Source organism: Crassostrea angulata, chromosome 2 (assembly GCF_025612915.1).
Source record: "Crassostrea angulata isolate pt1a10 chromosome 2, ASM2561291v2, whole genome shotgun sequence".
In the NCBI taxonomy this organism is placed as follows: Eukaryota; Metazoa; Mollusca; class Bivalvia; order Ostreida; family Ostreidae; genus Magallana; species Magallana angulata.
In genome coordinates, this window is record NC_069112.1 from 75,876,374 (window position 1) to 75,903,442 (window position 27,069).

Consider the following 27,069-nt stretch of genomic DNA (forward strand, 5'->3'; position numbering starts at 1 on the left):
TTCACGGTAGAACCCTGGTTCCTTCTTTCGTGGTCAGGTATTGTCAGATCGAGGTTGGAACTGGACGGAGTGTTAGAGATTCCGTGAAAAGACTTCTTGGTTTGGAAGTCCGCCAAACTCACTTGTCCTCCCTTATAGGGAGTGTGTATAGCGTACAGGACCATGATTCGATTTAAGTCCAAAAGGTAAAGTGAATTCTCTTTTGGTTTGTTAATCGTTGAAAAGATATCATTTTTTTGACTTAATAATATTTTTATTATTTAAGTAAGTACATTAAAGGAAAGGACATAAGATAGAGTATATAAAAGTCATCTCCCCCAAATGGTATTTATATGTTATATTAGTATAATGGTATAATAGGAACATTATTTAAAATGAAACAGATCATTGCAACGTTAAATGGATTTGAACTAATATGAAAAAAAGAAAGAAAAAAAGAGATAAAAATGCATTTGTTTATTTTGCTCTCCTGTTGAATAAGAATAGTGTCATACTATAAAATCTAAAGCAGGCTTCTTAATTGTTACACTTTGGGAATTAGTTTTAAAAAGTTTACCTAAAGTAATTTCAGAACCATTTTAACAAGGCCTTGGACTTTCAGTAGGACGTAACTATCTATTCCTTGCGTCAAAACAAGTTAAAAATGACGCTGGCTTCAGGTGAAATATACACCGATTGAGTAGTCTTAGCTCAAAAGCCAGACCAATCGTGTTGATTTCAAAGAGCAATGGCTGAGTGGCCTACAATGAAATAGACAGGCCTACGTCACATTGCAGTTTGACACCAACTAACCAAAGTTAAAATGGTTCTAAGAATTGTTTGTATACATGTATGTTGCAACGAACTTTACGCTTATGAAAACAATATCAACTTTGTTATGCATCGTTTCTTAATTTAGTTTAAAAATGGGGTTACCTGCGGCACAGATATTTATAGATTCCTATTCTTAGAAAAAAAATATTGAAATCTAATAAAAGATTCTCTCAGACATACCAACAAATTCGTACCACATGAAACAACCTCAGACGCTCGTATGCTGTCACTGGGAATGGTCTTCGAGACTTCGCGAGATGTCGCGAAGATATCGCGTAGAATTCGTAGATCGTAAAGCAATAACGAGGGGGACATTTATTCGATATTCATCGGTGACCATGCATCCGCAGTGCCTTGATGGCTAAACCCACTGTAAATCAACTCCAAATATTTAAGAGTGTTTCCCCCTCCTTAAAAAGGAAGGAACCGGTTACTAAGTACAATATATTTTTTTTTACTCCAAGATTTTACAAAATGAATCGAATTATCATACTTTTTTTTTTTTTAATTTTTTCTCATTTTAATCCATTATGTGCAAATTGCGTAACTCAAATTGTCTAAAAGTTTTTTTCCTTTATGTAAATGATGAAACTTTTTTATTTGCTATTTTCCCCGTAAATCACCAAAGACCATTCACCTTTTCACCTCTCGTCCAAACCATTTTATTTTTTAACCTCCTGTTCAACATACATATATCGCTGTCAGATGACACGAGAAGTGAACGAGAAGAGAACGATGTTATAGCGACTTTGCTGGAAACAAAATTCTCTCTTCCCACGGCATGAGCGATAACAATCAAAATAATCCATGTTCTGACATTAACATTGATAAAATCGACATACAAGCGTCATCCGTTGGCAATATAGCATGAGGTACCGCTTTTATTTACCTCTGCGTATGAAATAGAAGGACTGCGTTTTACAAAAGAACTTACGGCCAAAGTTTATAGTATTTCATTATGGATTAACTTCCAACAGTTTTTAACTTGATACCAATAATAATACTTATAAAACGAGAAATGAAATTAATTGATAAAAATGTTTCACACTGAAGTTCATCTCCTATGACTGAAACTATTTACGACTTTGTCGGCAGTTGTTTTTTAAAACGTAGTCAATATCTACAAACTTATAGGGTTTTAATGTTTCTTAACCTCTCACAATTTTTCCTTTCAGTATAGTACTCGCCATTGCAGTAGCTTCATATCTAGCGACAGTTACCGACGCTAGAGGTCGTCTCTTAGAGCCAACTCAGAGGTCATCACTTTGGCGACGGGGTTTCAAAAGTCCAATCAACCGTGACGATGATGGTTTAAACTGTGGAGGCTATTGGGTAAGCTTTTATTTTAAATTTGAGTGAGAATTGATTCAGCCTTTTTTTTTAAACTGGAAGGATTCCTCAAGAAAAGCATATTTCATAACCAATAACGTACACATACTTTATAAGGCGTAATACAAACTATTTATTAGTTGCAGAACTACAGACTTCATATAGATGTTTGATTTCATTGTAATTTTGCTTAAAATTTTACTTTGTCAATGGCCACATTTAGAGAAAACTCATAAATTAATAATCAATTAATTTAAATTACATTTAACCAACCATGAAAACTTTTATTATCATATTTAATATAAATTATTAAAAGATTATTTTCTCTGCGGATTCTCTCCATAAGCAGAGGGATTACAGAGGTTCGAAACACGTGCATCCCCGCATACAGAAACATACATATCAATAAGTACTGTTTTCGAGTATCTACGTATATTTTAGTTTCAACTAGATGGACCTCTTTGACTCTGTAAGCAAACAAAGGCTTGTTTGCATGTCAACTCATAAAATCCGTAGTCATGAAATTTCAATAAAACGGTCCACATCGCGCACGCGCTATCATAAAACATGGCTATTTATAAACAGAATCATTGGGCTGATGAAAAGATTAATACGGTCTGCTTAAAACGAAAGCTTTCAAACCGAGTGGACATCATAAGACGCCTCCTGACAAAGGGCCACGTTAATTTGATTGATGGCGGTGCTACACCGTGACGTGCCACCTTAAGCGACCATTTCCTGAACGTTCCATATTTGGTATCTCGCATAAAACGTCAATATCTTTTCAAAGCTTCAAAACAGAGAGAGAGAAAGAGAGAGAGAGAGAGAGAGAGAGAGATACTAATGTCATAATTGATTTTATTTTGTATTTTTTATTTTGTTGACACTGTAGCTGTAGCTTATATTTACTTTATAGCATCAATTCACATACATGTACATCGTAACTTGGTGATTCACCCGCCCTTTGTCCGCTCATTGTGTGTTATGTACATGTACCTTTATGCCGTATTTTTCATTGGCCTGCAAAAAGAGGTTTCGCAAAAAACGTGGGTTCTTACATATTTTTCTTGGGTTGATCAGAGATTCGGGGGAAAGGGTGGGGGTGATAATTTGAGGGTGCGATGAATGGTATAGTATGGTATATAGATGGTGTATAGTTGTTTCATCCGCCATCTTGCAAACTAATAAAATGAATAGGAAACACACAATTTTTAATTTTGAAAATTCATGGTTAAATGTCACATCTCTATTTAGGTCTTTAACTCGGATGAAAACGAAACATTTTATGACGTAGTTACGTAACGCGCTTTCCTATTGGCTGAAAAAATAAAAAAGAAGGATATCTACGTTATAGTAAGACTAGCCTCAAAAATGTATTAACCATCCTGACGTTACGTTTGAATTTTGTAAACATAAACTGCTTGTCATTTTATATTCGCATAAAATATGGTAGCTCCTTCAATAGGAGAGAGAGAGAGAGAGAGAGAGAGAGAGAGAGAGAGAGAGAGAGAGAGAGAGAGAGAGAGAGAGAGAGATTCTCTATAAATTGTTTCATTATACATGTTAACTATTTTAATGGTTTGTATTTCTTTCAGCATCAATGGCAGATGAATTCAGGCAAATGTGGGGTGTGTGGTGACCCGTATGACGTTTCACCTCGCCATAACGAGGTTGGCGGGAAATTTGCCAACGGAATTGTTTCCCGTTATTATAGTACAAACGACACTTTTATAAACGTTATAGTGGAAGTTAAAAAGAACATGAGGGGATACTTTGAATTCCGTTTGTGTCCCGAAGTGTCAGAATCAGTTCCGGTGACGCATGCGTGTTTGGATAAGTACCATTTAGAGATTGAGGGCCATGGCAAACAATTTGAGGCGGTTCATCGTGGGATGAATCACCTCCAGATCCGACTTCCGGTGGGCGTCGCTTGTGAGCGCTGTGTTCTACAGTGGAAATGGCACACAGGTATTACACACATGGAGACTTTCTCAATTAATATCGTTAATTTGGTTAGAAACTCCATTTAAAAATAGCTAATTTTGGTGGCGGAGCCGGGGGGGGGGGGCTTTTATTTCTAGACCAATTCACGTAATTCTGTAATATTAAAATAACCTTCATTAACTAAAGTTCACATCGTTCTTTTGCATTATATCAGAATTCTTAAACGTTTAATAATAATAAAAAACATTCTTTTTTTCATTTTTATTCAATTCATCCAATTTAAACATTTAATAGTTTCCCTAAATATGCAATTTAAAAAAGTCAGTTTCTTATAAATAGTATCAATTAATTTTATGAACTATATATCAAAACATATCCCAGAATATACATGTATATTGATGCGGAAATGAAATGCATTGGCCTATATATAATTATAGTTTAAGTACAAAAATTCACAAACTAACACATATCAGAAATATAGATCAAACAATGATAACCGATCATATGGAATTGCACTCGCGAAAATCTCAACAAACAAACAAACAAACAAACAAACAAACACTTAAGAAGACCCCTTGCTTTACGCCAGTAATTAATAGCCCCTCACCTGAACGCATTACGCGGCGACAAATAGTTGTGGACAACATTACCCAGGCTTAATGATTACGGCACGAGTTTGTACATGGTTTTTATTGCCCTTAAATGGCTCTCAACCCACTGATGTCAATGCGCATGTCCCCGGGCCGATTTTTCGTGTAGCGTCCACAGACATGCTTATTTTGGTAAACGCGTGATAAAACTGGTAAACAGCGGTTAGTTAGCACTTAAACAAGTAAGGCACGTCTGACAAATTGATCAATATAGGACGGGGAATAGAAGTATTAAAAGGCATATCCATTATAGATACCTGAATATTCTGTCCTATAATGCAGATATGTTGGGGGGTCCTCTCCCTCGCTTGATCAATGGTCTCCTATATATTATTTGTATAGAAAAAATTGGAGAGAGAGAGAGAGAGAGAGAGAGAGAGAGAGAGAGAGAGAGAGAGAGAGAGATGGATTATTATTCAAAAATATGCGAGATATAAAAGATATCTTAATTATTAAAATCTAGCTCTATACATGACACTTAAATTATGTAAAGAATCTGAATTGATATGCGTAAAATTGATTTTTATAAACCCGTGTATTTATATATTTGGTTTTCAAGATTTTATAAAAATCATCATCTAAAAACTATTAAAAATAGTATTTATTTGTAATATATAATTAAATATTAATATAAACAAAGAACAATTAAGGAGGATAATTTTAGAAATCTCGATTATAAAAAAAATGCATCCACCACTTTCAATTGATATATTTCGTTATTGCTGCAGAACTAACTGTAGCTGTTTGGAACAATTTCTATAGAAATTTCAGTATTGCAATTTACGGCTCATATAAATTTTTGTTTCAAAAATATGATTTAGAAAATTACGTTAATGTTTTTTGGTCGACATAACTTTTTTTTAATGGGAGAATTTGCTGCTTTTTGGTCTTTCAACCAGATGTTTTTGGGGCCAAATAGAACATCTAGGTTTGAGGTGAAAAGGAATAATAAGGAAACCTTCGTGTTAATCGAATCAGCTTATTTTTGAATAAAGAAGTATTTCCGATGCTAAACCTTTTTTTCATTAAAGTATTTCTGTGATGTGAACCAACAATGGAAATGAAAAGAAGAATTTTTCACAAGAATGTGTACAATCGCATGTTTTATTTAGATTTTTTATATTGATTGCAATAATGTTGATTTGATTGCTATGTATTCCAATCGGAATTTTGATTTTTCATTCATTAACACGCTTTTATACTAACTTGTTAATAGATTATATGTTGAACAACACAAATTATAGTTCAAACTTAGTATACTTCATTTTGTTTGTGTGAAGTTTCTAAAAAATGTTTTTTTTTTGTTTTTTACAATGATTCAATGGGGAAAATTTCAAAGAGTTTTAACACATATCTTCTATATCTTTCTAATGCAATATTCTTCATAATGAAATCAAATCAACATGGTCTGAACTTTCAATATAAAAAGAAAATAATGTAAATTGAAATTTACATATATTCATTTACAAAAAAAGAAGAAGAAACTTGATCATTATTTGTTATTATTCTGTGTAATAACCCATTTAAAGGATGTTCACAAAGCAAAATTAGATAGTACATGTAATTGTCGTGTTTACAAATAGTTTTGTTTTAATTGCTATATATTACAATAAGAAAATAATAACTTCGACTAAAATTCATCATTAATTTCAAACGTTGCATTTGCGCCGACAATAAAATAGAAAATCTTCAAAAGTATTATTATGAAAAAGATTATGTAGTTGTTTTAGCGTTAAATGAAAGCAAACGTTTATTTTACAAACTTATCACAAGTTTTATGAGTTTTTTTTTATATCTACATTAATCTTATTAGAATCATAAACCTCTTATTGATAAATTGATTCTGTTGTTTGTTTTAGCGCTGAATGAAAGTAAACGCTTTTTTAAAAAACTTATCACAAGTATTATGATTTTTGTTATTTCTACATTAATCTTATTAGACACATTTACCACCAGTTGTTAATAAACTAATTCTGTTGTTTGTTGTAGCGCTGAACTGGGGTAAATGTGAAGACGGCTCGAGCCGTACAGGATGTGGGCCACAGGAGGAATATTATAACTGCGCTGACATCGCTATTCTTCCCCCAGAAACGATTCTGAAGAAAAATTTGAACTCTGCCACCCAAGGAAAGCAAACATCAGGCACAGCATTTCGGTATTTGAAAACAGACCCATCGCTGGAGCCCATTGTTCCAATTTTTGATTTTAACGAGAGAAATGCCCGGACGTCCAACAAAGTAGCCAACGAAGAAGTGCAGATCAGGAAAGATGTGGAACCCGCTTTTCCAAGCGTATCAATAGGAAAGGTTCCAAAACCAAAAGGCATCATGTTGCCCTATCTTGGAGAGGGTGCGAAGACAGCTGACCAGAACATCGCTGAGAGTGCCAGCAAGATGACGGATACAAAGGAAAAGATCAACCCAACAGATCTGTTAAATCGGTTTCAGTCCTCATCTGAATTCACTGATAAGATTTTATCTCGCACGAAGCGGACTACCCCGGTAACACCGAATCCCGTTACACGAGCACACAACAGTTTCTCTCTCAAGAAAAGCACAGTGAGCTTCTCGGGTTCTAATGCCAACTCAAACGTGGGTCGTCTTGGATCCATGAAGGGTCAAACTGGCCTCATTTCACCACCACTTTCCGCAAACGTAGAAACTGAGTCCCAGCCAGTCGTTGGACAATCCTCTTTCTCATCATCGTCATCTTTATCATCGTCGTCTTCCTCATCATCATCTTCATCTTCTTTCTCATCTTCTGGAATGTCACACAGCTCTCCTCTTACGTCGGTTAAATGGTCAGCTTCGTCTGGAATCACTGGTTCCGAGTCTTCACTGTCGGGGATCGATAGCTCAGTACCCATCACTAGTGGACTGGCATCACAAGTTCAACCGTCTGTCAAAGATGGTAAAACAGTCCATTCTGTGTCTTTTGTCGTCAATAACACCCATAGTGGAATAGACAAGAAACCCCACTCTGCTGTTTCCCTGGCGTTACAGAAACTGAAGAAGTTGGTAACCTATGTAAAAGAGGGTGGCAACGCGGAAACCATTCAGACCGTCCAAGTTACAAATACACCCAGCGGTGGAATTAAAAAGGTTATACGGACTGAGATTAGAAAGAAAAACCAAGGTGTTACTCCGCCAGGCTTTCTGAGTGGAAATCAGGGAGGCCTTCAAATTTCAGCAAGGGACCTCTTGAATGGAAGAACATCATCAAGTAAAATGTCTTCTTTTAGCGGTTCTGTAGGGGTACCAGTAAAAAAAATAGTGGAGTCAACCAAGGTCAACGTTAACCAGCAAGTTAACCAACAAGTCCACTCAAACAGCATGCCGCCATCTATAATGGAGTCATCCAATATCGATGTTGCCCAGCAAGTCAAGCAACAAGTCCACTCAAACAGCATGCCGCCATCAATTTCCATTGAGATCACAAATACTTCTGTTTCCAAACGAGTATCTTCAAACGGACATCAGAAAGCTGATATTGAGATGAAAACTGAGAAACAAACAAATGCAGCAGATGTCTTAATAACGTCACAATCTGAAACTAAGACTGTTGAACACATCCGGACAGAAAACCAAAATCAGAGACCAGTCGAGCCTACACAAGAAGTAGTTCCTTCATCTGAGAGGAAAACACAATCCTTTGAAAACGAAATGGTTATATCAAATCCAGAGACTATCTCTTCTTCAAAAACCCAATCGACTGTTATATCTAATGTACAAGCAATTATGTCTAACAACCCAAAGTCATCGAGCGATTCAGGAATATTTGTAGTGAAACAGATTTCAAAACCGAACCCTCGACCATCCTTCCGCCAAACTGTTGTTATTCCAAGCAGCAATAATGACAATTATGCTGTTCCTTCCTCTATGTCTGGGCCTTCTCTCACGATCGCCGGCGGGTCCCTCTCTAGTCGTCCAGCTGACCTGGGGTATAACAAAATGTCACAGGTGTCAGAGTCTGAGGCTAGAGAGTCATTCTTAAGGACACAGAAGATTTCATCAGGACAAAACAACAAAGCGGCTGTATCAATCACAGCAGAAACTAAGATAAAGGAACCTACACCAGTTTCAGTTGTCAAATCTGAAGTAGTTTCCATGACCAAAAAGCAAGAAATAACCCAAAATGGAAAAGATGTCTTAGAAGCAAGAAATATTGAAATTGCTAACGAGGATATGAACAGGAAAAATTTAGCTGACAGACAACAAGGAAGAGTAGAAATCAGAACCAGTAATAGCTTTTCACCAAATAAGGAATCAAAAAATTCATTTTCAGTCAGACATGATGTATCTAACATAAATCGTGATTTTCAACAAAGAAAAGAACGACTGAATACAGAAAAAGTCTTCCAAAATGTCAAATCCGAAGCTATTGAAAAGATTCTTCGTGAGAAACAAGAGAAAACCCCTTCCAGAAAAATTGCTCACAAACTGGCATCTGATTCACAACAAGTACGGCCTGATACACGAAGAACAGAGTCCGTTGTAGTGAATACAACAAATATCAACGAAATGAATGTAGAACCAACCTCATCATCTGTATCTTCATTTTCTTCGTCCTCATCTTCGTCTTCATCTTCGTCTTTTTCAGTTTCGAATAATTCTCAGACTGATTTGAAAACAGATTCTACCATGGGAATAGAAACAGGGAATTGGCAAGCAATGCCGAATCAAAACAGTCTTAAAATTGAAACCACAAATACGTTGATAGAAAACACAAATGTTCAGAGAGAAAATACAAACCCAGAACCACAACCACCAGTACCAACAAAGAAGTTGGAAGTCATAACAATTATGCCAGATGAGATTTCGACTCCTTCTACTGTTTTGGAGATCAAATCATCGAACAACATTGTACAAGAAACATCATCGCCAACTCCAGAACGACCGGTTGGGATTTTCAGCACAACTCTTCCACCACAAATTCCTCCTAGCACTCTTCCACCCGAAGGAGGATCACACAACAAGGATCAGCTTATATCAAGCCCAATCCTTATTAAAGGAAGCATCAATATCGGCGGGGCAGGAGGAACTCAATGGGGGATCTCCAATGGCCTTGACACTGCTCCACAAGGTCAGAACTTAATCGTTGACGGTCTAAATCAGGGACTTGGACTTCAGTATGGAATGAATGATCCATCGTATCAGATTAATTTCAACTTACCAACTGACGTTCAGCAAAACATGGCGTCCACTAGCTGGATGGACTCTTCTGTTTCCAATACCAATCTAGATTCGTTATTTATTGATCAGCCTACTTCAATGAATTCTCAGTCTTCTTTCGTTGACATGTCAAATAATGCAGGTGAACAGTTTTTGGCGGCTGGACCAGTCGAATCTATACCTTTACCTCCCGGAGAAACCGTAAATGCCGATTTTCAAAATTCTGCATCTTTCGTACCTTACGACGGTAATATGATGACTGGGGGATTTGATCAATTTAGCACAGGATCTGCCGCAGTTGACGCCAGCTTTGTACATGAATCCAACTTTGCTAATGTTGGGCAAGGATCTGTTTTGTCGTCTAACTTTGCTGGGCAGGGACTATCATCTGGATTTGACACCGGAATTATTCCTAGTGGAATGGATCATACACTTTTGCGAATGTCCGATACTACTGCTTTTGAAGTTGGCCCGGTTCTTTCGGCAGGCGGACAGGTGGCACATGACAGTGCATTTGGACTTGGTTTTGTAACATCATTACCGGAAACATCTCCACCACCTACTACGACGACGACGACGACAACAACAACAACAGAACAACCAACAACAACAACACCAACTACTACTACTACTACTACTACTACTACTACCACAGAACCAACAACCACGACGAAAGCAACAACCACAACAACTGAAGCAACAACCACAACAACGGAACCAGCTACAACACAAGCACCAACTACTACAACCTCAACACTACGACCTACAACTAGTACTAGTACAACCCAGAGACCAACTACAACAACAACTAGGGTGACTACAACAACGACAACACAGGCGCCAACTACTACGACTAGAACTACAACGACTGCAGCCCCAACTACACAAAAGACAACAACAGAAGTTGTAACAACACCAGTGCCAACAGCAGTTGATTATGGTCTTGATCTATCAGTATCGCAGACATCATCGTTGTCCTCGTCAGTGCATTCCAAATCACAAGTGGAGACTGTCAATACACAAAAATCAGACTCGTATACTGTAATATCAGGTGATAGAGCTCCACTGAGTTTAACTCCGCCTCCTGATCCTGTTATAAAACAAGTGGTGGTAACAAATACTGAGAACGTTGAAATGGGTGAACAACCAATCCCACAATTGAAAGCGGCCTCAGCCCAGTCCCAATCTTTGAATCAAAATAGCATTGATGGAAAATCATCAAAGATTACCTCGATTGAAAGCACAAAATCAGAAATCTCGGTGAACGCACAACAAACCGGCAGCGACGTTGCTATGGACACCGCCGAAAAGAGCACTGTAGATACCCAGGTTTCAGGAACCAGTGAAACAATGGCGTCTTTGAAAACCAGTGGGACAAGTGGACAAACAAACACAATGAAAGAGGCGTCAAAGTCCGTGGCAATCGATGCAACAGTTCCAGGCAGAGGGGACATTAGTTCAAATTCAGACCTCACGGCCCAAACTTCTTCCACTAATACAGAAACTAAAGTAGACACACAGACTGAAAAAACACAGGGTAGACAAGATCCAAATGCTATTTTAGCTAATATGTTCAAGGCACTTACCGATATAATGCTTAAAGTTCAAATGGGTGGCGCCCAAACATTCCCATATTCAACAGATCAAAGCAAGAAAATCGACATGACAAGCTCAATGGATGGGGCTCCTTCCGCTACCACATTAGAAAAAGCAAACCAAGTGGATTCAGTTAGTTCCTCTTCAAGTTCCTCAACAAGCTCGATGAATATGGAATCTAAATCCGTATCAGCAAGTGAAGTTGTGCAGAGTGATGTAAAGAAGGATAAAATTGTTAACACCAAAACAAAAACTGCGAGCAAGAATACAATGTCTGAACAGTCTGCAGGAGTGCCAAACATTATAACAACTGATGCGCCCTTGGCTACCCAGCAACCCCCACAAACAGAGGCGCCAGTGGTGGAGAATGCCTATGTTGATACTGGTGTCCAGTCTTCTTCTGGTGACACGTCATCATTTGCCATTTCAGGTGGCTCTGTAATGGACATGGGAAACATGGCAATAGATGGACAAATGGTAGACCCAGGCATGATTGATGCAACAGGTCTTGGAAACACAGCGCCAGAATGGGGAACCGGTGGGATGACAGGCAATGTTGATTTAATGATGGACACTTCTAACCTAGCTACTGGAGCCAACAACGCGTGGGATACCACATACATGTTTGATAATACTGCCACTGGTGGACTTGACATGGGAGTTGGGGCGTCTGGCTCTAACTGGGATGCAGCATTCGTAGACTCAACACAACCAATAGTTGATCCAGCAGTTACTGCAAATGCAGGTGCATCTTGGGACGCTGCCTACAACATAGACAATACAGGATTGTCATCGGCATCCTCCAGCTCTTCATCATCTGTCTCTGCTTCATCTTCATCATCTATGTCGTCATCCAGTATCGGGCAATCAACATCCACAAAGCAAGTTCAAATGACCAGTTCTTCGGGAAAAGAAGTTCGAGTTGAGCAACCTTCAAGGCCAGTTATTCAGCCTCTGACACCTCGTCCTACCCTCCCTCCTACAACAAGAGCTCCATTGCCACCAACCACGCAAGCACCACCGCCAACCACACGGCGACCTACCACTACCACACAAGCTACCACACCGTGGGACGCCTCTTTCGTTAACCTTCAGTCATTATCGGGCTTCCAGGTTTCTGGTGGCGGATCTAATCAGAATATGGCTGGTGGAAGTGTTTCCTCTGGAGGTCAGAACTCATTCAACAGGTTTGATCAATTGAATACAATGAGTGTTTCTAATAATTTCAACAACAATGTTGATATTTCAAAGACAATGAAGACAGATACTTCCAACACATTTAACACTTTCGGATCCACGAATTCCCTTCAATCTGGCGATTTAGGGTCTTTAACAATTGGCCAATCGAATATGAATATGCAATCAGGCTCTTCATCAAACTTTGCTTCCATCATACCTACCGAATCTAGCCAAGCTGCCTGGGGTTTGGGTGTAGACGCCTCAGCAAACAGGGGTACCTTTCAGAACACACAGACCAACTTTAATACCCAGACAATGAACAATAACATGATGAACAACATCAACATGATGAACAACAACAACATTATGAACAACAACAACAAATGGAACAGCTTCTTAGAGGTCGGGACGTCTAGGTTCGATATTCCAGTTAATGTGCCGCCTCCCACCACAACAACAATGGCGCCGACGACGACCACGCCCATCCCGACAGAGCCGCCCGTCATTATTGACGTCAACGACCTGACGCCGGAATCCGTCGATCCTATATCAAGGTAAGATACTAAGTTTTGTTTATGATTATGTAATTAACCGTGGCGGTTGATATGCCTCAACAATGCATGTAAGTGCAGGTATCCCAATGTAAATGACCCATGTTTATGACAACAGAGAGCAAAATAACGGTATGTCTCAAATACTAGTATACATGTACCAGTTGTTATTTTCTGTGATTTTACGATTTATTGCCAAAGATAATGTTATGAGTTTTTTTCCACTATTTGAAATCGCTATAATATAAATGCATATGAATAGTAGTGATTTTTAGTTCTATGTGTCATACAGAGAATTGTCTTGGTGAAAATTTAGCAATCATGTTACATTGATATCAGGATATTGGGAATGAAAAGTTGCTGTTATACAAATTGCATTGGTACTTTTTCAGAAACGTGATGCTGAGCATGATCAAATCAATGGGCCAAAATCAACAGACAATCATGACCCTCCTGTACGCCACAGGCGCCGATTTCCTGCGATCCATGAATATTAACCCCGCCCATCTCAAGGGCTCCGTCAGTACAGCTGTACTTAACATATTACCTGAGCTGAGAAGGTTCCTTCGACTCCCAAGGAGACGTAGCTTCCCTCGAGATCCATACATAGTCGGCAAAGGTTACCGCAGCGAGATCCAAAGGCGACAGGAGCAACAAAGACAGCAACAGTATTCGCATTACGATACAAACCACACAAATAGCGCCACCAATCAACACTATCAACCACCGCCACCACCAACTACTCCTGATCCCGTCCAACGAGCGGTGGAGTCCGCCATGAGCAAGCAGCTGATCACCATGCTAGGTTTGGCACCAGAGCCCCCAGATCCGCCAGCAGGTGGAAGACGAGGCAGAGGTCAACGTGGCGGCGGTGGTGGATGGGGCGGTGGAGGAGGAGGAGGCGGCGGCGGCGGATGGGGTGCCACTGCAGATCCTTGGAATGTAGCAGGTGGTGGTGCAGATCCTTGGGCGACTGGTGGAGGAGCGGGCGGTGGTGGAGCAGCAGCAGATCCATGGGCACAGCCTGGACCTGATCCATGGGGAGCACCGGGCGGTGGTGGCGGCGGCGGCGGCGGCGGTGGGGGAAGAAGAATGTCTCGACAATGGCAAGAGGTGCTAGGTCTGATCCCTGAGCCCGGTGATGTTCCTCCCGGACAGCGAGGTGGAGCCGGCGGCGGCGGCGGCGGAGGCGGTTGGGGTGGAGGCGGCGGAGGCTGGGGAGGCGGTGGCGGTGGATGGGGAGGCGGTGGTGGTAGAAGAGGCGGCGGTGGTTTTGGAGAGCTAGGCAGACTGGCAGGAATGATGATGGATCCTGCCGAAGCAGCTGAGCTTGGTCTTGGTCCTGGTGGACCCCGAGGCGGCGGCGGCGGCGGAGGAGGAGGAGGAGGAAGAAGGCGTGGTCCTGCCAGTAGAGGGCGTGTCTTACATGAAATTGCTGAAGCCTTCGGGTTTTAAAGAAATGAACTTTTTGTCTTAAGGAACGATTTTCGCAATAGTAATTTTCGTATTATTCCTACACTGGTAACAAGTTAATATCTTACAACTTAAAGCGTTATCAACAATTAACAAAAAACCGTGAAATGTTTTATTCTGGTCTTAATGAGAATTTTAATTATTTTTTTTATTCATAATATCTATGCCTTGCAAAGGGTAAAGGTTGTTGCATACTATAAGACGAAAAAGCTACACTACTTTCCCATAAGTTGTAATTGCATTTTTTGAGTTAACTCTTACTACATATTTGTCATATATTGGGAACGAAATTCTTCTCATTTTTTTAGGTTTATTTTGCAATGATCAGATAATGTTAGGCACCAGAGCATAGGCTTTTAAGTGTTTCGTGGCCAAGTGTCACGAACGAACCCTTTTACGTTGGCGTCATAGGCTGGTGAATGACCACATCATAAAATAGATCCATCAAGTCGCAAAGAATGACATATAAGAATAGCTTGACGAAAGAATCTGTCCGATTGTACTCAATATTATGGATATATCTTTATTATTTAACCCAAATATACAAATAATATACCTTTTTAGATCTAGAATTATTCAGTTCAACCGCATAAGATTAAACTTCTATGCTTGATATTTATAATGATAAGAAAGATTAATGTATTATTTATTCAAAGCATAAACCTATTGTATATGTATATTGAGTTTATGCATAATTTGTAAGAAGTATTTTACGCAAAGTACAAGGTTTAAACCGATTAATTTTAGTGATATCTTATGCACAATTTTCCCCCCGGAAATATCCGATCTGTTGTTTTTGACATTTTTGACCGTTTTGTTTTTGTCAAATTTACAATGCGATCTTTACTTTTTCATACAATTGTCGTGTGAATGTTGTTGTTTGGTAGGGCCCTATGTGTGAATGTGCAGTGCATGATTTTATTACCAATAAACCATAAAAAACAAAATAAATCCTATTTAATGTGTTATATTCGTACAGACGCCATCGGATCTTTCCGGGACTTTACCACAGAGCTGGAGGAAACACAAACCGAACGTATTGATCAAAATGTGAATTTTTGATAAAATGCAGTATCTATGGTCATCTAATCAATATCGTGCGTGGCCTGGGATATCAGTGTTGGGTGCGGGGGGGGGGGGGAGGGGTCAATACCTTATAAAGATTAAGATTTAAATTGTATGGGGGTCTTCCCTTCTAGATCCGCGTTAACATACTAGTAATTCTAGTTTAAACACCCCATACGTGAGTTACGGTGAAAACCCAAACAATGCACAAGGGTCTATAAATCATTGTAATTAAGGTGAATAAATAGTAATCTATACATACACTGCTCATGGTGTTTATCAGCCTAGAATGTCTTATTAAAGCAATATGAGCTGTATTTTTAGAATTTGCTGCAAAAACCTGCTAGTATGATAAGTCTGCATGTAACTTAAACTCTAATGATAAAAAAGGTTTGAAAGAATCATTAATTTTCTTAAGAAGAAAAATTTGTCTTCTAAGGAATATATAGCAGATCAATTTTTGTACAGGACAACAATATTTAAATTATGTTTCATTTAAGGCTTCTTTACGGCTTTTCAAATAAAAATATGGCTAACAGAACACAAAAATTTCTGTAGTAGAAAAATAACATTTTGCGTAAAAAAAAAATGTCAGCATGAAAATTGCAGCTCATATTGCTTTAAGGAATAAGGAACCATTCTTTGAGTATTATGAGGTGATAATTTTGGTCAGGGCGTGATCAAATCCAATAAAGCCCGAAGAGTAAAATAGTGGGAGGACTCTTTCTCCTTAATATCAGTGCAAACAAATTATATAAATGTATATGTAGATATAGCAAAAAATTACAAAATCCAATGCATTGATCTCGGCTGGCAGACGAAGTCAGCAACCTTTAGAGAGGTTGTGGTTTGTTTTCTTCAAAATGTCTGTTTAAGGACTTTTGTGCATTGAGTATATGCATTAGATTATCAATATGTCATAAACGGATATTTTAAGGGGGGGGGGTGAGTTTCGTCCCGGGGGACTAGGTGGATAGAAGGAGGGATCGGTCCTGTCTCAAACACATGTGGCATGGATGAGTTTAGTCCCGGGGGACTAGGTGGATAGAAGGAGGGATCGGTCCTGTCTCAAACACCTGTGGCATGGATGAGTTTAGTCCCGGGGGTCTAGGTGGATAGAAGGAGGGTTCGGTCCTGTCTCAAACACCTGTGGCATGATGAGTTTAAAAACCAAAACCAAACCAAAACACGTGAAAAAGATAAATGTTAAAATGATTTTATTTTATCTCGGTAGGAAACACGGATTGATTTCTAGATGACGTAACACAATTGATTTCTAGATGACGTCCCACAATGGGAGAACATAGTTCATTGAAGCGCTCTACCAGTTGCTGTAGAATCCGGAAATCTTATGTCTACCGCCGCGTTTCTGTGCCATAATGTTGTCTTCCTGTGATGCTCTGTCTAGGTCCTGGTCAACCGGATCCGGAAGTGATTTGCTCATTCTAAAATCAGAATGAAACAGTGTTAGAGATGGTCAAAAATGACAAATTGGAATATGATACAATGGTTACTCGGCATCAGGTATCGTCTACATGAATGTTAGTACGGTAGAGAGAGAGAGAGAGAGAGAGAGAGAGAGAGAGAGAGAGAGAGAGAGAGAGAGAGAGAGAGAGAGAGAGAGAGAGAGAGAGGGAGAGAGAGAGAGAGAGAGAGAGAGAGAGAGGAGAGAGAGAGAGAGAGAGAGAACTCACGAGTCTTCTCGTCCCATACGAGAGTATATCTCTTGAAGTAAAACTTGTGTTGGTATACCTTCAAAAGAACAAAAAAAGAAAAATAAAGTTTTTGCTAGGACAAAATGAAATCAAATTAAATCCACAATATTTTTTTTGGCCAAAGAGCACCGCCTATCTGGATACATCCAGTGCATCTTTTATAATCTTTTTCCGATTTTCGTTGTTGTTGTTGTTACATGTATAATTTATATTGTCAGTGGGGATCAATTTACATACATTATTTTTAACACTGACCTACATGCATGCTTTGTTCTGTCTATATATACCCAACAAAACCGCCGTTTGTTTACGAAGTTTTTGTGTTTGGTAAAATAAACATTTTTGATCGGGATATTTTTTTTGTTGAGATGATCGCAGATTATAAATATCAACCTGAGCACAATGGGATCAGTTCTATGGTGATAAGTTCTGTGTTAGTGTATCTGATTCTCCTGGCTATTCCGGCCTAGAACTATAGTCAGATATCATTCCAATACTTCATAATCAAATAGGTATTTTGAATATTTCTCAAATATCACTTCCTAAAACAAATTTCAGAGATCCGTTTTGATTTGTCTCAACTATCAATTCCTAACAATAATTTCTAAACCTATGTTCAAAGATACTTATTGGATTTTTTACATCTTAAAAGTACTAATTTTATAATTCTACCAGAGAAATTAAAGACCGTACAATTGTCCTTGATGTGTACCAATGTCGGGCTATGTTCCGTAGTAACAATAATATACTTATTGACGATAGAAAGAAATATGCCGGTAAACATTAATTTGATATTTACAAATGAAATACGATTAATTTGATTAAACAAAGTCTAAATGACAGTCCAAATTACAAAGCTAGCCGATCTGTTTGTCAGTTTGAATTGTGTTGACCATTCAGCGTTCCACTATCTTAATCTGGTTTCCATAGAAATTATCTAATTTTTTTTTCTTTTTGTTTTGTTTTGTTTTGGTTTGTTTTTTTTCTTTGTTTTTGTTTTTGTTTTTGTTTTTTTTTTGGGGGGGGGGGGGGTGAAAACTTACCCGAATTAGATTATATATCGATATGTAAGTTGATTGTGTGTGAATATAAACAATACAAAGCTAGCCGAGATGTTTGTGAATTTGAACTGTGTAAACCATACGGTGCTTTACTTCCGGATCCTACGTAATCTGGTTTCAGTAGAAATCTTCTAATGATGTTGTTATTGGTTTTTTTTTTTTGGGGGGGGGGGGGGGGGCTCGGACTTTAGTTACCCGGATTATATTATATATCGATATGTAAGTTAAATGGTTTTAGTATATTGCACCTAGTTTTCGCATTCAATTATTATAAGCTTTCCTGGGTCGAAATAACTGTATTAAAAGATCAAGTACTCGAAAAACATGAACCGCTTATTTTAACTTCTGCGGGAGAGATCCGCGATTTTTTCCCCGTATTTTGAATGATTTAGATGTAACTGCTGAGATATGGAAGGACAAGAGAAATCCATCTTCAGCTCACATTTAAAACTATCTGTCGGTGAGCGAATTAGCATAATTACGCGAGATCTGGGCGAGATTTGGGTATTTATGGATCCATTATTCAACTTCTGCGGTTCACGGTGTGCGTTGAAACAATTGATAAGAAGCCATTACGGCTGACACAAACTACCCGACGCGGATAAAAACGGAAATACTTTGAAATGCAAATACAACACACGGTATTGAATGAAAGTGATGCGAATGTATGCCAATTTATCTGATGAATCTGCATATCATTTAATTTCATAAACCAACCTTATTGAGTGGAAAACAAAATGGTGTCATTTTTTTGATATTCCGATCACGTACTTCAAGCGTACTAAAACTTTTTATCTCCCCTTATATACTTCACCTAGCCCTTTAATGGGTCGACTTTCTCCCACTTCATCCATACTCTACACTCTACTAATCGTGATTGGCTCTATGGGGTATACGGTTTTGAAACACAAAAACGCACGTGCTTAAGATGAGAAAAATGACATTTGCATTCGTTGTTATCTAGCGCCCTCTGGCGTCGTTTTATGTGCGGCTCGATTTTCCCTCCCGTCTCAGATTGTGTATTCATTTGCTGTGTATGAATTTATCGATAAATGGGCCATCAATAGCTTCCTTAATGAACTTTTTCAATGCAGTCACTAGCATGGAGAAGTTGTTATACAGAAGACTTGAAAATAGTCGATTACCAAACGGTATTTGAAAGCCCCTTCTTAAAAAGAAAAGACATCTTCAACATAATTTTTTTTATTCCGGCTGATAATGATTCTGTTAATGATTAAAATAATTGTTCATTCATAGCAGTTTTCCTAAAAATGTAATACCGGTATTCATGAAAAAAAGTTACATGAAAATACGATGCATGTATATCGCACGTGCAATGAAGTAAAATGATTTTTGCTATTGCAAATTTCAAAAGAGTAATTAATGAACAAAACTCAGTTATAAATTAGCTTAAACACCCTCGAAAGCTTGTGAAAATTCAAGGTATTTTGGCGAATAACATTCTTGTTTGTGAATATATCCGCCTCAGCATCGGGACAAATCTTGATAAAGGAACAAACTTACTTGTTTCACCTTAAATGTACAAATGTAGTCATTAGGTATTGTTTGAGTATCTTTATTTGACCACACACTTTTTATTCATAGAACCATTATCAAATGATGAGGAAAACTTCTGCCGTGTTTATTTTGCTATGCATATTCGAAATAAAAACACTGTTTAACAAAGTATATAAGCCTTTGTTTTATAAACAAATAAACCATTATTTAGACCTAAACCAGTGATAATTATCATTGAATAAACTCTTTCCAACAAATACCTATTTGTATTCCACTGCATGAATATAACTGCAGATCCTTATGGAATCAATACCCCTTGTGAATTTTAATACCTTAATTTTTATTTTTGACAATTCAAAACAGACATAAACTACGTGAAATTATAGCAAAAGTTCGGTGCTCGCGATTTTACATTCTCGCGATTTTATACAATTAAAACAGCGGAGTCATGTAAAATAAGGAATCTACTGTTGTTACTATTCCCCTGTTGGTCATAAAATGTTTAAATACTTCTGCTTTTTAATTTTTTGATCATTTTCTGTTTGAATCCTACATGCAGTTGTTACTATTCCCCTGTTGGTCATGAAATGTTTGAATACTTTTGCTTTTTAATTTTTATCATTTTTTGTTTGAATCGATTGTAGCTTGAGAAACATGAACATACTTTGTAAACACATTTTTTGGAAATTTTCCTGTTGCATTGTGGGTAAAGACATGGCCGCCATCATTCCGTTGAACGCCTTGGGATCTGGGAGCGCTCTTTTCTGTGTACAGATACCTGAAATGTTGAAATATATATTCCAAAATAAAAAGAAATAATGTGATTATGGATTTTTACAGTTGAGTAAAAGAGTCAGGTAGTTTAGATGTTTCAAACAGACATTTTGTCTCCCTAAAGAAAAACAATTTAGAAAATGGAAGGAAAAACAATTGAACACTTCTGAATCTAATACATATGCACAGTGGTATTAAATGTATATACATGTAATCTTAGTTTTCCAGTTTTCTTCAAGGTTTATTTCAGACATGTAAATAACCGAACATTTTTATATTTAAACCGACCCCCCCCCCCCCGAAACAACCTCTCTCTAATCAAAATCTTATAGAAAGTAAAACCGATATTTCTCCTTGATTTTGTTTCTGTTTTTTTTAAACTATAACACGTGTTAATTAAATGCTAGAATGAAAAAACAAAGATCAAGCACATCAGGTATTCAACAGTATCCATTTTCTGTGTTTCAAACATTGGATAAATCGGATTTCTATTATTAATTTTCTCCCGAGTCCTCTCACGATTTGACATTGTATTCTAAAGCTTACTGTCAGGTTTTATACTTTGTTAACCCTCTGTAACATTGGTGCATTTTATGAGTGAAAACCTCGTGAAGTTTCAATCGAGTACTCTACGCTACCTCCGTAAAGTCAGAGGAAATGTTGCCATGGTTAGTGTAATAAAATAATTTAAAAAGAAGTTAGATGTGTGAAGTTAATGTCTGATAATCGAGTGGGTGGGGTAGCAGGGGTGGGAGAGTAAGTGAGAGAATCCGCAGAACTCTAACTAGGCCCATGCACGTATAAAGAATTTTTTTTCAGGGAGTCCTAGGGATAAGTTTGCTTGTCGCGGAAGGGAGACAAGGCCTAATTTTACTGAGAGAATTTGGTAATTTTAAATTTCAGGACCTACCCCACCCACCTGCCTTGACCCCCCCCCCCTCCTCTCCCTCCCAATATCCGCGCATAGAAAGGGTTGAAGTTAAACCTTCTTAATACTGAATGACCGAAGGCCATTGTTTGCAGCCATCTTTAATAACAGATTCATTCCTTAACTACTACACATTCTCTAACAGATAATGAAAATCGAATATTATCATGTTAAAAATAATCTAAAAGTTATGAAACCCCACGGGACAGTGGTCAACATTAGATACACCTTAAAAACGAGAAAAAAAGTGTCTCCTCAACTCCATTTCACTAAGGACGAGTTTACTGAATAGTTATGAAGTGTGTTTATTGCATTAAACTCTTTGCCGTCCAAACATTTGCAGAGATCCAAAGAGATTCAAAAGACAAACTGCAGGTGTGTTTTTCAATAACGGAGACCTGTGTCGAACTGATTGGCCTGTACTCTAGGACGCTATCTTGTAATTAACCGGGACCATATGGTCAAGATTCCGGAAAGTTACATAAGCAGTGTGGACTGTTGACCCAAAAACTTAACTTCAAAGTACGGCAGGTGCGTCAAAATACTGTTGTATCTCGGAATTTCTGATATTATTCAAATAGTTCTTTTAAGGTTTTATTATTTCTTTAAGAATCTCTCTTTTTTGAATTTTAATATGCCTTTATGAATACAAAGTTCTTATTTTTTGTGAACACGAACCATGAAAGAATATATTACAATGATAAAAAAAAAACGAAAAAGAAAATGTAAACAAATTAAAGCTCATTAAAATTATACGAAAAACTAAGATAGATAAAAGAAGCATATAAAACCCGAAATAAAATTTATTATAGGGTCGCCTTGTATACATTTTAATGCTCTATATCTGTTTGTTTCCAATCACCGAGCAATGTACACTTGAGAGACGCTGTGTTAATTTCATCTATTACCCCACATCGACGCCGAATAAAACCTCGTCTTTAGGAGCGCATAAAAAAAGACCCGGCAGGGGGGAGTCGTCTGCAGTCATAATTAACCTTTCAGATGGACGGCCATCTTGGAATCAAAAAGACAAGAATGGCTCTGTTCGACTCACCAGGGATTTTTCCTCTCCCAAATTCAAGATAGGAAAATTAAATTTCCATACTAGAATAGCCCAAGAATTGTGGACTACAGTGAGAGAAGGAATGAGGATTATGGGTGATGTATGGAGAGAGAGAGAGAGAGAGAGAGAGAGAGAGAGAGAGAGAGAGAGAGAGAGATATGAAACGCGCAGTTTCAAAATTTCGGCTAGTATTATTTAACTTACTAACAAAGTGGGGAGAAATGATAAGAAATTCTGATATCAAATATACACTGAATGTAAATATAATGCCATAATATGTATATTTTGAGCAAATAAAAAACTTAATTTAAATTTGCTTTGTTTCTATTTTGTTATTATTATCTCTGTCCCCCGTTGTATGATGAAGTTGAATGAATAATAATTGTTTAAAAAGACGCTTTTCTAGGTAAAGTTTGGGCGATCATTTATCGATATCGTTTATGTATGATACTTTCTTATTGTCACACAGTTTTATCAACTGTTTTCCAAAATGTTTTACCATTCTATGCCTCAGGAAAATTGTGTCCAAACTTTGTTTATTTACAAAACATCGCAACATGCATGCCTCGCAGTTTCATATATAGATAGGTTTCAATAGACGTACATGTACCTTCATATGACACAAAATAAATAATCGATGAATTAAATCTCTTTCCTTTTCTCTGTCAAATTAGAGATTAATTTGTGTTTTTAATTTGATCAGTGTTTAGTTCAATTCTTAATCTTTTTTGCGGAAGACATACTTCTTTTAATAGTCTGTAAGTCATCTGATATGTGTTGTCAAAAAAGACCATCTGCCATGTTGTAAATTTAATATATACATCCACCGATCACAGCAGCGCAGCTAAGTACAAAAGAATTGTTAACAGAAGGTCTTTGGGAGAAACTGAGCACCAATTTTCATTAACGACGTCAGTATTTACACTCTAGTATTAGTTTTAATACCCAACCAAATAGTACTAACAGTAATATCAGTAATAGGTCTATTAAAGAGGCTGGCATGGATAGTAAACTTAACCATCAGATTTGCTTAAACTTTTAAGATACGATTTGTTTAGCTATATAAACTATTAATAAGGAAAGAAGAAATATATTTTACCTTGTAAATTTGAGTATTCTCATATGTTTTTGTACAGAACTCTCATTTTAAAGGAGATCAATACAGTCTAAAAATGGCCATGACCATCGAGCCTCCTTAATCAACAGCAAGAGCTGATTTTTTTTTTTATTTATTTTTTTTTTTTGCTTTTGTAGACCAAAACTAAAAAACTCTGAAAAATTCACACCAATCAATATCAAAGCACATTTTAGTAAGCTAAAATAATTTAGAATTTACAATATAACTGGCAAATCCTTATAAATAACCTTTTGTGAAAAGGAGTTTCGCTGGTCAGCAAATTAACTATAAGACCTACCAAAAACATTCAGAAATGATTTGTTTACCTATTAAATATTATTAGAGAAAAAAATCATATAAATTTTACATTGTAAATTAGAGAATTGTACTATATTTTCATATAAAACTTTTCTTCTAAAGGAGTTAAATAAAGTATATAAAAATGGCGATCAATCCCTCTTACTATTGGAAACAAAATAACTTGTTTTTTTAATTAACTGTTTTTCATTTCCTGAGATGAAGAGTTCTGTATAACAATGTATAAGAACATTCTAAAATGTTAAAGTTAAAATATGTTGATGATTTCTTTACTGAATTATTGTTAATAGTGTCCTTTCTGGTATAGTTCATTTTATCAAATCAAATATACAACATGACTACTTATGACAAATTTTGATTATCAATAATCTTAAATTTTGTAAAGGACAATAGTAAAAAAATATCAAACATAGATTGTTATAGAATGTAGGATAGCTGATGATTAATTTGTTAACGTTCCTGTCTCTTTAAACGTATTCTACTTCATTTTTGCTCATATGCACTGAACACAAAAACAAGAAATGATACACATCTCCAACTTCATTTAAACACGTTTTACAAAAAAACCCCACAGTTTGTCTCTATTTTCGTTTTAATAAACATATCTACTAGGACATTTGACACAATAGACAAAGAACAATAAAGGAAGGAAGAACAAAGTGACAATGGCTTCATGACTGACTGATTATATTTTCTTTTTGAATAACGGGTTAAAGTCTGTCACCATTATAACGTTTTACATGAAAAAAGATATAAAAGTACATTTCCGCAAAAATGCGGGAAGGGTTAAGAAGTGCATTGAATGAAAAAGATATAACAGTAAAGGCCGGGAGGTGGTGGGGATTTTTCTTTCAAACAACCCTCCAAAAATATCGAAGTTTAAAAGCATAAAAATATAATATTAAAATTTATCCATGAATTTAGTCTCAAGTAGAGCTTCAACGGAATTTCATCTAAATACAGACTATTACGTGTTTAAAATTGTCATGGTAGATTTGTTTACGGCAAGTTTTCAATTCAAATATAATCATTAGTGAATCGTAAAATCAAATTTGTTTTTCTCCGATTTTTTTTCTTCGACTGAAGAAATAATCTTTAAAATTAGATGAGTGATTAGTGAACGTGCGATAATTAAAAAAAAAAAGGAATAAGGCTACACCGTATATCAAAATAATGTTTTAAAAAGTAGAATATACATATAAATATAAGAGAGAGAGAGAGAGAGAGAGAGAGAGAGAGAGAGAGAGAGAGAGAGACAGAGAGAGAGAGAGAGAGAGAGAGAGAGAGAGAGAGAGAGAGAGAGAGAGAGAGAGAGAGAGAGAGAGATGATTTAACTTACCCAATGAGAGGAAGGCAGAAATCAACACCCACAGAATTTTTGACAGCATTGTAGTTTTAAAAAAATAAAAATCTATGAAAGTATCTTTGGTCGAGTCTAACAATTGAGCGAAAACTCTGTCGTTTTTCCAGCACGCTACAAGAAATTTTTTTGTATCATTTTGACTGAAAATTAACTAAAACTGTTATCCCGATTAATACAAAATACCAACAGATCTGACGATGTCGAAAACGTTAACACACGGAACCTGTAACGGTTAATCAATTTATATCCGAACAAAATTCGCCCCCGACCTGATCTGTTGAAATCTACCAATTAAGCAGAGGACGATTTTTTTTATCAATTTGACTTCGATCGATGGAATTTTATTGGTGATAATCTATATTAAATAATTCATAAACAGCCAACATGACGCTGAGTTGTTTGCTATTGACAATCCCGCAAACAGCAAATCAATGAACTCCTTAATTAAAAATCTTCCCGACAGCCCTGCTTCTTTGTAACGCGTCATATCATTGGATAATGACCTTTTACGCCCCGTACTTTGAGAGTTTGTTTAAATATCGTTGTAATGATACAATATTAAATTAACAACAGCCATTTAATCCCCTAATCCGATTTATATCCACGATTCTGTTCACAGAATTGATATTTTGTGCTAATTTATAAGGTTTCCCGGAACCAACAGTTTTTAAAGACCCGGATCACAGTTTTATTAACACATATTTCTCATATAAATATTAAAACAATTCACAAAAAAAGTGAAAGATAATCTTTTATATTCTTATATTGATTGTTGTTTTATGGGGTACACGTGCATTTACCTTTCGCAATTAGATTGGTGCGATTCATGTTTTTATCAGTTAAAACTGTTTTAACGTACAAAACTTCGCCCATACATTATTGGAGGTAATATCTGAAGTGGAATTACTTGCTTCTCGTACAATTTATAGCTAAGCAATGCCATTAGGATATTTTTGTCTCTCCCTGAGGCTTTCAATGCTTATTTTTTGGACATTTGATTTTTATAATCTTTTGTCAGTTTTTTTTTTATCAACTAATGGCGTTCGTTAATTGTTAATTGTTAAGCAGGGCACAAATCAAATTGCGCTATAAAGATGGCCACTTATGATTGCTGCCTACCATGTTAAGAGATCCACCTTTCAGAACCGTTCAAGAAAATATTACACATTTTACATTGAGAACGCAACAATGTTATAAAGGGTATAAATATATAATCTCTGATTTGAATTTCCCTAAAAAATTACATGTATCGTGCGATTATTTCTTCATCAACAATGCATTTTTGTCCACTAATATGATACCTCTATACAATTCAAACGTTATTAAACCCGGAAATAAGATTCTAAAACGTTTTAAAATAAATACCATGGAAGATGAAATTCTGATATGTTTGGTTATTCAACAGATAAAGCTAAGAAATAATTAAGCTGATATTGATATT

The 27,069-nt window shown here is 36.8% G+C and overlaps 2 protein-coding genes across 2 annotated transcripts; one reads left to right on the forward strand and one right to left on the reverse strand.

Moving 5' to 3' along the window:
• The first annotated feature begins 62 nt into the window (after positions 1-62).
• Positions 63-15,657, forward strand: LOC128171491 (serine-rich adhesin for platelets-like). Its single transcript, XM_052837257.1, has 5 exons — positions 63-185; positions 1,989-2,145; positions 3,738-4,110; positions 6,726-13,236; positions 13,626-15,657. The coding sequence occupies exons 1-5, from the start codon at positions 163-165 to the stop codon at positions 14,686-14,688; spliced, it is 8,127 nt and encodes a 2,708-aa protein (XP_052693217.1). The 5' UTR covers positions 63-162; the 3' UTR covers positions 14,689-15,657.
• A 1,316-nt stretch (positions 15,658-16,973) lies between these two features.
• On the reverse strand, positions 16,974-25,925 carry LOC128171532 (uncharacterized). The gene is made up of 4 exons (XM_052837311.1): positions 25,605-25,925; positions 20,730-20,843; positions 17,466-17,523; positions 16,974-17,216 (listed from the first exon to the last, which is right to left on the reverse strand). Exons 1-4 carry the CDS (start codon positions 25,651-25,653, stop codon positions 17,093-17,095), a joined length of 345 nt encoding a protein of 114 aa, XP_052693271.1. The 5' UTR covers positions 25,654-25,925; the 3' UTR covers positions 16,974-17,092.
• Between the last annotated feature and the right edge of the window lie 1,144 nt (positions 25,926-27,069).

Coding starts and splice junctions, on each gene's coding strand:
- LOC128171491 (XM_052837257.1), top strand. CDS start 163: ATGATTCGATTTAAGTCCAAAAG. Junction 186..1,988: donor ATTCGATTTAAGTCCAAAAG/GTAAAGTGAATT, acceptor TTTTCCTTTCAG/TATAGTACTCGCCATTGCAG. Junction 13,237..13,625: donor TCCGTCGATCCTATATCAAG/GTAAGATACTAA, acceptor GTACTTTTTCAG/AAACGTGATGCTGAGCATGA.
- LOC128171532 (XM_052837311.1), bottom strand. CDS start 25,653: ATGCTGTCAAAAATTCTGTGGGTGTTGATTTCTGCCTTCCTCTCATTG. Junction 20,844..25,604: donor TTCTGCCTTCCTCTCATTGG/GTAAGTTAAATC, acceptor TCAACATTTCAG/GTATCTGTACACAGAAAAGA. Junction 17,524..20,729: donor CCAAAAAATGTGTTTACAAA/GTATGTTCATGT, acceptor GTTCTTTTGAAG/GTATACCAACACAAGTTTTA.